The 11,760-nt window shown below is 34.1% G+C and overlaps 1 protein-coding gene across 1 annotated transcript; it reads right to left on the bottom strand.

Moving 5' to 3' along the window:
* Positions 1–1,757: 1,757 nt before the first annotated feature.
* On the bottom strand, positions 1,758–11,419 carry LOC146470969 (uncharacterized). The gene is made up of 14 exons (XM_085121345.1): positions 11,063–11,419; positions 10,542–10,768; positions 9,047–9,118; positions 8,055–8,126; positions 7,774–7,845; positions 7,488–7,559; positions 6,641–6,712; positions 6,069–6,140; positions 5,497–5,568; positions 4,294–4,365; positions 3,945–4,016; positions 2,742–2,813; positions 2,393–2,464; positions 1,758–1,833 (listed from the first exon to the last, which is right to left on the bottom strand). Exons 1-14 carry the CDS (start codon positions 11,417–11,419, stop codon positions 1,758–1,760), a joined length of 1,452 nt encoding a protein of 483 aa, XP_084977471.1.
* Between the last annotated feature and the right edge of the window lie 341 nt (positions 11,420–11,760).

Genomic DNA, 11,760 nt, shown 5'->3' with positions numbered 1-11,760 from the left:
AAACAGTCAATATATTAACCAGCAAACAATGAGACAAATAATCGAAGGTCAAAAGAATAGGATAACAACTGTAAACGAACAAATGATAACCCGAGATAGTAAAACAAAGCAGGTAAAAAACAGGTACCAGGAAAAAGACTTTACAATGTGTTACGACAAAAGGATGGTGGTCAAGACTGAATCAGGAATTGAGACTTTACCTTATGGGTATTAAATTTTTAATACTTTTTTGTACCAGTTTTACCCCGTGCGCCAAAGTTACTTTTTGATATATTTTGTGTAAAAGTTTTAGTAAAAATTTTGTTGGGGTTGAGATGACACTTTTTTGGGGTGGTTGGGTTGCTTTTTGATGTTGGGTTTAAGTTTGTGTTGGGTTTTAATGGAATTTTTGAGGTTGATGTTTGTTGGGGTTGAGATGACACTTTTTTGGGTGCGCTAAAGTTACTTTTTAATGTTGGGTTTAAGTTTCAGTAAAGTTTTATTAAATTTTTAGGTTAATGTTTGTTGGGGTTGGAAGCACACCTTTTGGACGCGATTCAAAGTCGCGCTCTAGGGTGTGCTACATAACTACTTACGTTAATTGAGCGAAAAGTTTCACTTCAAGAAGTAAAATCCAACGTTTCATCGCGCTAGATCGCAGAAAAATGACTTCACTTCAAGAAATCTGATGAGTGTCCCGCCGAACAAAAACTAGGCACGGGCGCATTAGCATTGTGGGATTGCGTACGTCCGCTGTTGGAAGGCAAAATTGGACGAGATTAAAAAATAAAACTTCAAGGTAAATAATGAACATGGGCCGAAAAAATGAGCTCAAAGAAAGCCATGAAGTGAGCGGTATTTAAGTTAAGTTAAACGGCGTGTCAACACTACAGGAAAACAATATCTTCCAAAACAACAAAGTTTTGTCAACAAAATCACATGAATATACTCGCCTCTTCTGAAAATAACCAGTTCTTTTATTCCATTGCTGATTTTTTCGTTCGTCTTACAACGATAAGTGAGCGAAATGTTTCACTTCAAGAGGAAAAAAAACAACGTTTCGTCGTGCCGGATCGGAGTATCAGTCAAATGATTTGACTTCAATATTCTAATGAGTGTCCAGGCGAACAAACACTAGGCACGGGCGCATTAGCATTGTGGGATTTCGTACGGAGGGACGGACGGTCGGACGAAAGTGAGGTCATAACCAAACCAAAGTTTCTCGCATTCACGGTTTACCGAGTTCTGTTACCAAGATCTGCGCCTTCGGCATGCGCGGAGCTCCGCTATGAAAACCACCGAGGTTTGTATCAAAACAAGGTGACCGCCAGCCTCGCTTTCAATCCAAGGCCAGGTCACTAAGCACACAACTGTGAAATGGCCAATTACGGTTAAGACAAACGATAAAAATGATCACGTAACCATGTTTATTCGCCGCTCGTTGTTTTCCGTTTCTCCGTAAAATTAAGTAGTTTTGCGTGAGCTTCAAAGGTCAGAATTATTTTTTACTATTCTCATCTGTACTATTACTACTTCTCCGGCAGTTGAGTTATTTTGTTGCTTTGAAGATCCCTCTGGATACCAAGAAGTAAACAAATGCATAAGCAGAACCAATTTTCCTACTTTGTAGAACTGTCACCAATATTAATTTGTATGTAGTTACAATAACAAAATTTCCTCTTGCTGAGTTTACATTATCCATCATTGACAAATATAGAAAATTACAAAACACAAGAAATAATAAAATCCCACAACCATCACAACTTGTACAAAAATACTTACAACCAAGATAGACTGGTCAGTCCGGAAAATAACTTCTCCGGCAGTTGAGTTATATTGTTGCTTCCAAGGTTCCTATGGACACCAAGAAGTAAACAAATGCATAAGCAGAAGCAATTTTCCTACTTTGTAGAACTGTCACCAATATTAATTTGTATGTAGTTACAATAACTAAATTTCGTCTTGTTAAGATTACATTATTCATCATTCACAAATATAAAAATTTAAAAGACAACAGAAATAATAAAATCCCACAGCCATGACAACTTCTACGTAAATACTTACAATGCAGATAGACTGGTCAGTCCGGAAAATAACTTCTCCGGCAGTTGAGATATTTTGTTGCTTTGAAGTTCCCTGTGGACACCAAGAATTAAAAAAATGCATAAGCAGAACCAATTTTCCTACTTTGTAAAACTGTCAACATAACTAATTTGTATGTAGTTAAAATAACTAAATTTCCTCTTGTTAAGTTTACATTATTCATCAATGACAAATATAGAAATTTACTAGACAACAGAAATAATAAAATAAAATAAGATTACATTATTCATCATTGACAAATATAAAAATTTACAAGACAACAGAAATAATAAAATCCCACAACAATGACAACTTCTAGGTAAATACTTACAACACATTTAGACTGGTCAGTCCGGAAAATAACTTCTCCGGCAGCTGAGTTATTTCGTTGCTTTGAAGTCCCCTGTGGACACCAAGAAGTAAACAAATGCATAAGCAGAACCAATTTTCCTACTTTGTAAAACTGTCAACATAATTAATTTGTATGTAGTTAAAATAACTAAATTTCCTCTTGTTAAGTTTACATTATTCATCATTGACAAATATAGAAATTTACTAGACAACAGAAATAATAAAATAAAATAAGATTACATTATTCATCATTGACAAATATAAAAATTTACAAGACAACAGAAATAATAAAATCCCACAACAATGACAACTTCTACGTAAATGCTTACAATGCAGATAGACTGGTCAGTCCGGAAAATAACTTCTCCGGCAGTTGAGATATTTGGTTGCTTTGAAGTTCCCTGTGGACACCAAGAAGTAAACAAATGCACAAGCAGAACCAATTTTCCTACTTTGTAAAACTGTCAATAGAATTAATTTGTATGTAGTTACAATAACTAAATTTCCTCTTGCTGGGTTTACATTATTTATCATCGACAAATATAGAAATTTACAAGACAACAGAAATAATAAAATCCCACAACCATGACAACTTGTACGAAAATACTTACAACCGAGATAGACTAGTCAGTCCGGAAAATAACTTCTCCGGCAGTTGAGATATTTTGTTGCTTTGAAGTTCCAAGTGGACACCAAGAAGTAAACAAATGCATAAGCAGAACCAATTTTCCTACTTTGTAAAACTGTCCACATAATTAATTTGTATGTAGTTAAAATAAGAAAATTTCCTCTTGTTAAGTTTACTTTATTCATCAATGACAAATATAGAAATTTACTAGACAACAGAGATAATAAAATAAAATAAGATTACATTATTCATCATTGACAAATATGAAAATTTACAAGACAACAGAAATAATAAAATCCCAAAACAATGACAACTTCTACGTAAATACTTACAATGCAGATAGACTGGTCAGTCCGGAAAATAACTTCTCCGGCAGTTGAGATATTTTGTTGCTTTGAAGTCTCCTGTGGACACCAAGAAGTAAACAAATGCATAAGCAGAACCAATTTTCCTACTTTGTAAAACTGTCAACAGAATTAATTTGTATGTAGTTAAAATAACTAAATTTCCTCTTGTTAAGTTTACATTATTCATCATTGACAAATATAGAAATTTACTAGACAACAGAAATAATAAAATAAAATAAATAATGATGACAACTTGTACGAAAATACTTACAACAAATATAGACTGGTCAGTCCGGAAAATAACTTCTCCGGCAGCTGAGTTATTTCGTTGCTTTGAAGATCCCTGTGGACACCAAGAAGTAAACAAATGCATAAGCAGAACCAATTTTCCTACTTTGTAAAACTGTCAACAGAATTAATTTGTATGTAGTTAAAATAACTAAATTTCCTCTTGTTAAGTTTACATTATTCATCATTGACAAATATAGAAATTTACTAGACAACAGAAATAATAAAATAAAATAAATAATGATGACAACTTGTACGAAAATACTTACAACCAATATAGACTGGTCAGTCCGGAAAATAACTTCTCCGGCAGTTGAGTTATTTTGTTGCTTTGAAGATACCTGTTGACACCAGAAAGGAAACAAATGCATAAGCACAACCAATTTTCCTACTTTGTAGAACTGTCGACAGAATTAATTTGTATGTAGTTAAAATAACTAAATTTTCTCTTGTTAAGTTTACATTATTCATCATTGACAAATATAGAAATTTACTATACAACAGAAATAATAAAATAAAATAAGATTACATTATTCATCATTTACAAATATAACAATTTACTAGACAACAGAAATAATAAAATCCCACAACAATGACAACTTCTACGTAAATACTTACAATGCAGATAGACTGGTCAGTCGGGAAAATAACTTCTCCGGCAGTTGAGATATTTTGTTGCTTTGAAGTTCCCTGTGGACACCAAGAAGTAAACAAATGCATAAGCAGAACCAATTTTCCTACTTTGTAAAAATGTCAATAGAATTAATTTGTATGTAGTTACAATAACTAAATTTCCTCTTGCTGGGTTTACATTATTTATCATTGACAAATATAGAAATTTACAAGACAACAGAAATAATAAAATAAAATAAATAATGATGACAACTTGTACGAAAATACTTACAACCGATATAAACTGGTCAGTTCGGAAAATAACTTCTCCGGCAGTTGAGATATTTTGTTGCTTTGAAGTCCCCTGTGGACACCAAGGAGTAAACAAATGCATAAGCAGAACCAATTTTCCTACTTTGTAAAACTTTCAACACAATTATTTTGTATGTAGTTACAATAACTAAATTTCCTCTTGTTAAGTTTACATTATTCATCATTGACAAATATAGAAATTTACAGGACAACAGAAATAATAAAATCCCACAACCATGAAAACTTGTACGAAAATACTTACAACCGAAATAGACTGGTCAGTCCGGAAAATAACTTCTCCGGCAGTTTAATTATATTGTTGCTTCCAAGGTTCCTATGGACACCAAGAAGTAAACAAATGCATAAGCAGAACCAATTTTCCTACTTTGTAGAACTGTCACCAATATTAACTTGTATGTAGTTACAATAACTAAATTTCGTCTTGTTAAGATTACATTATTCATCATTCACAAATATAAAAATTTAAAAGACAACAGAAATAATAGAATAAAATAAATAATGATGACAACTTGTACGAAAATACTTACAACCAATATAGACTGGTCAGTCCGGAAAATAATTTCTCTTGCAGTTGAGATATTTTGTTGCTTTGAAGTTCCCTGTGGACAACAAGAAGTAAACAAATGCATAAGCAGAACCAATTTTCCTACTTTGTAAAACTGTCAACAGAATTAATTTGTATGTAGTTAAAATAACTAAATTTCCTCTTGTTAAGTTTACATTATTCATCATTGACAAATATAGAAATTTACTAGACAACAGAAATAATAAAATAAAATAAGATTACATTATTCATCATTGACAAATATAAAAATTTACAAGACAACAGAAATAATAAAATCCCACAACAATGACAACTTCTACGTAAATACTTACAATGCATATAGACTGGTCAGTCCGGAAAATAACTTCTCCGGCAGTTGAGATATTTGGCTGCTTTGAAGTTCCCTGTGGACACCAAGAAGTAAACAAATGCATAAGCAGAACCAATTTTCCTACTTTGTAAAACTGTCACCAATATTAATTTGTATGTAGTTACAATAACTAAATTTCCTCTTGTTAAGTTTACCCTATTCATCATTGACAAATATAGAAATTTACTAGACAACAGGAATAATAAAATAAAATAAATAATGATGACAACTTGTACGAAAATACTTACAACACATTTAGACTGGTCGGTCCGGAAAATAACTTCTCCGGCAGCTGAGATATTTCGTTGCTTTGAAGATCCCTATGGACACCAAGAAGTAAACAAATGCATAAGCAGAACCAATTTTCCTACTTTCTAAAACTGTCAACATAATTAATTTTTATGTAGTTAAAATAACTAAATTTCCTCTTGTTAAGTTTACATTATTCATCATTGACAAATATAGAAATTTACTAGACAACAGAAATAATAAAATAAAATAAATAATGATGACAACTTGTACGAAAATACTTACAACCAATATAGACTGGTCAGTCCGGAAAATAACTTCTCCGGCAGTTGAGTTATTTTGTTGCTTTGAAGATCCCTGTGGACACCAAAAAGTAAACAAATGCATAAGCACAACCAATTTTCCTACTTTGTAGAACTGTCAACAAAATTAATTTGTATGTATTTACAATAACTAAATTTCCTCTTGCTGACTTTTCCTTATTCATCATTGACAAATATAGAAATTTACTAGACAACAGAAATAATAAAATAAAATAAATAATGATGACAACTTGTACGAAAATACTTACAACCAATATAGACTGGTCAGTCCGGAAAATAACTTTTCCGACAGTTGAATTATTTTGTTGCTTCCAAGGTCCCTGTGGACACCAAAAAGTAAACAAATGCATTTGCACAACCAATTTTCCTACTTTGTAGAACTGTCAACAAAATTAATTTGTATGTATTTACAATAACTAAATTTCCTCTTGCTGAGTTTACATTATTCATCATTGACAAATATAGAAATTTACTAGACAACAGAAATAATAAAATAAAATAAATAATGATGACAACTTGTACGAAAATACTTACAACCAATATAGACTGGTCAGTCCGGAAAATAACTTCTCCGGCAGTTGAGTTATTTTGTTGCTTTCAAGATTCCTGTGGACATCAAGAAGTAAACAAATGCATAAGCAGAACCAATTTTCGTACTTTGTGGAACTGTCAATAGAATTAATTTGTATGTAGTTACAATAACTAAATTTCCTCTTGCTGGGTTTACATTATTTATCATTGACAAATATAGAAATTTACAAGACAACAGAAATAATAAAATCCCACAACCATGACAACTTGTACGAAAATACTTACAACCGAGATAGACTGGTCAGTCCGGAAAGTAACTTCTCCGGCAGTTGAGATATTTTCTTTCTTTGAAGTCCCCTGTGGACACCAAGGAGTAAACAAATGCATAAGCAGAACCAATTTTCCTACTTTGTAAAACTTTCAACAGAATTAATTTGTATGTAGTTACAATAACTAAATTTCCTCTTGTTAACTTTACATTCATCATTGACATATATAGAAATTTACTAGACAACAGAAATAATAAAATAAAATAAATAATGATGACAACTTGTACGAAAATACTTACAACACATTTAGACTGGTCAGTCCGGAAAATAACTTTTCCGGCAGCTGAGTTATTTCGTTGCCTTGAAGATTCCTGTGGACACCAAGAAGTAAACAAATGCATACTCAGAACCAATTTTCCTGCTTTGTAAAACTGTCAACATAATTAATTTGTATGTAGTTACAATAACTAGATTTCCTCTTGTTAAGTTTACATTATTCATCATTGACAAATATAGAAATTTACAGGACAACAGAAATAATAAAATCCCACAACCATGAAAACTTGTACGAAAATACTTACAACCGAAATAGACTGGTCAGTCCGGAAAATAACTTCTCCGGCAGTTTATTTATATTGTTGCTGCCAAGGTTCCTATGGACACCAAGAAGTAAACAAATGCATAAGCAGAACCAATTTTCCTACTTTGTAGAACTGCCACCAATATTAATTTGTATGTAGTTACAATAACTAAATTTCCTCTTGTTAAGTTTACTTTATTCATCATTGACAAATATAGAAATTTACTAGACAACAGAAATAATAGAATAAAATAAATAATGATGACAACTTGTACGAAAATACTTACAACCAATATAGACTGGTCAGTCCGGAAAATAACTTCTCCGGCAGTTGAGTTATTTTGTTGCTTTGAAGATCCCTGTGGACACCAAGAAGTAAACAAATGCATAATCAGAACCAATTTTCCCGCTTAAAAGAACTGTCAAAAGAATTCATTTGTATGTAGTTACAACAACTAAATTTTCTCTTGTTAAGTTTACATCATTCATCATTGACAAATATAGAGATTTACTAGACATAGAAATAAACAAATCCTACAACCATGACAACTTGTACGAAAATACTTACAACCGTGATAGACTGGTCAGTCCAAAAAATAACTTGTCTGGCAGTTGAGATATTTTATTGCTTTCAAGATTCCTGTGGACATCAAGAAGTAAAGAAATGCATAAGCAGAACCAATTCTCCTAGTTTGTAGAACTGTCACCAGAATTAATTTGTATGTAGTTACGATAACTAAATTTCCTCTTGCTGAGTTAACATCATCCATCATTGACAAATATAGAAATTTTCAAGACAACAGAAATAAACAAATCCCACAACCATGTCAACTTGTACGAAAAAACTTACAACTTATTTAGTCTGTTTAGTCCAGAAAATAGTTTCTCCGGCAGTTGAGTTATTTTGTTGCTTTGAAGATCCCTGTGGGCACCAAAAAGTAAAGAAATGCATAATCAGAACCAATTTTCCCGCTTTGAAGAACTGTCACACGAGTTAATCTGTATGTACTTACAATAACTGAATTTCCTCTTGTTGAGGTTACATCAGCCATCATTGACAAATATAGAAATTTTCAAGACAACAGAAATAAACAAATCCCACAACCATGACTAGTTGTAGGAAAAAAGTTACAACGTCTCCAGACTTTTCAGTCGAGTATGTAGCTACAAAAAATAATATGCCTCTTGTTGAGTTTACATCATTCATCATTCAGAATTGTAGAAATTTTCAAGCAACAGAAATAAACAATCTCCACGACCCTGACAACTTGCACGAAAAAACTTACAAGTTATATATACTGTTTAGTCCAGAAAAATATCTTTTCCGGCAGCTGAGTTATTTCGTTGCCTTCAAGCTTTTTGTGGACACCAAGATGTAAATAAATCCATAATCAGACTCTCTTTTCCCGCTTTTAAGGACTGTCACCAGAGTTAATTTGTATGTATTTACAATAACTAACTATCGTCTTGTTGAGTTCACATCTTCATAGAAATTTTCAAGGCAACAGAAATAAACAAATTCCACAACCCTGACAACTTGTATATAAAAAAAAGACTTACAATGTCACCAGACTTGTCAGTCCAGAAAATAACTTTTCCGGCAGTTGAGTTATTTCGTTACTTCCATCATACCTGTGGACACCATAAGAAAATGCATAATCAGAACCAATTTTTCCGCTTTGAAGAACTGGCGCAAGAATTACAAGTGAATGTGAGTAAAAATTCGAAGAAAATTAAAGAAAATGTGGCCACGTTCAAAAAATCGAATTTGCTCATATTTTGTCAGTTTGAAGGCCTAGGTAAGTAAGTAAAGGATATAAGGTTAGTTTATTTTTAAATATTTCATATAATGGCAGAAAACCATGAAAAACGGTTACCCTACTGGAAGCCCGGATTTCACCCCGAGAGTAGTATGGGTCGGATGGATAGACCAATTTTATTCATGTATTAAAATAGATTCAGGGGTCACCTCAACCGATTTTAAGCGTAAGTTGATATGACATGCGGTTGATATACGGAAGGGTTTAATGAGATGCAAGCCATCTAGGTATAAGACGGATTTAATGAGATGCAAGTGTATGTATGATTTGGAGTTTAGTATATAAACTGTACTGTGCTCTGGTGGTACGGTTCCGCCCAACCAGCCGGGTGGTATCGCAAATATATAGGGAAAGAACAATGGATAAGTTGAGAACCAATGAGAAGCCACTGCCGTCACGGTCAAAACAGTTCAACCTAGAAAACCCCGGACTAAACCAGTTTTGAACAGAAATAAAATTCAAAATGATCTCCTTGATATCGGAGACTAGACAAACCTGTCAAACCAATTTTTTATCCCTTTTACTGTTCAAATTAGCAGCACCCTAAAACGGACACGAGACGATATTTTGTATCAACACCGTTAATTTTATTGAATAAACATGATTAGATATTACAATCAAATTCCAAAGAGAACCATTGTGCCGAATTTTACATGAAATCAGTCACTTTATCGATTCTGGCAAATTGTCTCTGAAGTTTGGGTCTTTGCAGCTGTTTCCGATATGTTGTCGTCATGTCCACCTGAGTTCCTCCTGGCTTGTACACCGGAGGCTCCATTTGAGAATATGCGTCCACGGGCATTTCATCACCCCATTGAAAGTGTCTGCACATTTCCTTTCTTCTACATGTAAAGTTAGGCCTGAACGGATTCTTTGCTGATCTTTACACCCTTAACGTGGGCGTGTCCATGTGCTTGCACAGTAGTGGCTTACCACCTTCACATACTTTGTACTCAGGGATCACACGCTCACACACGCATTGTTGATAGCCATGGATACTTTCTTCAGGGCAGAAGAATGGACATTATTTCCAATTTGAGCACCGATGTAAGCTATACCAAAAGCGGGTTTGATCACTTCGAGGTCTTGGAGGCAGAGTCCACATTTTAAGTAACTCATCTTGGAAGTGTTCCTTGGGAGCAGTCAGTTGAAAATGATGTGTGATGATCGAAGTCACGGTCACTTTATTCAGTTTTTAAAAACCGGTTCTTTCAAATGTAATAAAACCAGCTTACCACCTGTCAGCCTCATCAATGCCGTTAATCATCAAGTCTAACCAGTACCAACAGGTTTTGCAAAACTGGTCAGGTTGCAGAAGCACTTTCTCAATGTGTTTCCGCTCTTCATGTGGTTGTGTGTTATCGATCCAGTCTTGTTCATACGGCGCCACTGCATCCAACACATCTAATAAATCGTGCCACAACCAATAAACATCACTGCGATATTTATCCAAAGCTGCTTCCTTCAAACATGATGTCGCGTTTTGATGATCATGCAATGAAAGCGGTTCCTTTTTAAAAGTGTCCTCAGAAAACCAAGAACGCAAAACAGATCCAGTACGCTTCCGTTATTCTCTCATCGTCACAAGAGTTGCTTTTATTTTCAAAGATGTTTGGTGCCATGATCTGGACTCAATAACCATAGCAAGCATATCCTTCTGTTTTATATCTTTCTCTTTAGGTAAACAGGTTTTTCCAGTTTAGTACGGTTCCCATTGTGTATTGCTTCGTAACCTCGCGACCAAGGGTGTTCTTGCCTTGTAACGACGTTTTCCTGTTTTACGCCTAGAAGTTGGTGGTGTATCCATCATGAGTGCACGCGCTGATTCTTCAGTTGAAACGGAAGGCGCTGTTTCGGTTCGGATGGGAATTTTTGACCCTTTAGTACTGAGAGGAGTACCCCTCAATGGTTTAGAGACTTTGGTAGATTTTGTCTCTGGTTTGGGGGTAGACTCTTTAGCAGGTAATGGCTCTGACTTGCACATCACTAGTGTTGGTTTGACCGTCGATTCACTTTTCATCTGTTTTGTCAAACCTTGATACCTTTGCAAAAGTTGATCCAACAATAGCACTTTTTGATCTTCAGGTAAAGACGAGTCTATGATCTGCTTCATGTCTTGATATAAACGTGTCAAAGTGGGAAGCTGAGCTGGTGCAGTCAACCGGTGTTATGTTTCCATACTTTGCAATAAATGTTCAGGTACCATCACCATCTTTTGCGCGTGCTTCATTTGAACACTTTTCCTAACAACTCGGTAGCAAGAGGAGCAATCAAACTAGCAAGGGCAGACAAGAATCCTCCCTTCGATTCAACCCTTTGATTTAACCCTTTGATTCTCCCTTTGATTTAACTTCAACAAAACTTTACGCCTACATTTGATTGATTTAAAAGCTTGTTCCTTAAAAATTGTGGACGCTTTCATTCATAAGATTAGTTAACGACTGAATGTAGGTG

The sequence above is a fragment of the Pavona decussata genome, unplaced genomic scaffold (genome assembly GCF_977016875.1).
Source record: "Pavona decussata unplaced genomic scaffold, jaPavDecu1.1 SCAFFOLD_107, whole genome shotgun sequence".
Classification (NCBI taxonomy): Eukaryota; Metazoa; Cnidaria; class Anthozoa; order Scleractinia; family Agariciidae; genus Pavona; species Pavona decussata.
This window is presented reverse-complemented; position numbering and strand designations above follow the sequence as displayed.

Excerpts from the sequence above, each read along its gene's own strand:
- LOC146470969 (XM_085121345.1), bottom strand. The coding sequence starts at position 11,419 with ATGAAGCAGATCATAGACTCGTCTTTACCTGAAGATCAAAAAGTGCTA. Across the intron at positions 6,713-7,487 it reads CTGACCAGTCTATTTCGGTT|GAATCTTGAAAGCAACAAAA; the intron begins GTAAGTATTTTC and ends TGATGTCCACAG. Across the intron at positions 6,141-6,640 it reads CTGACCAGTCTATATTGGTT|GGATCTTCAAAGCAACAAAA; the intron begins GTAAGTATTTTC and ends TGGTGTCCACAG.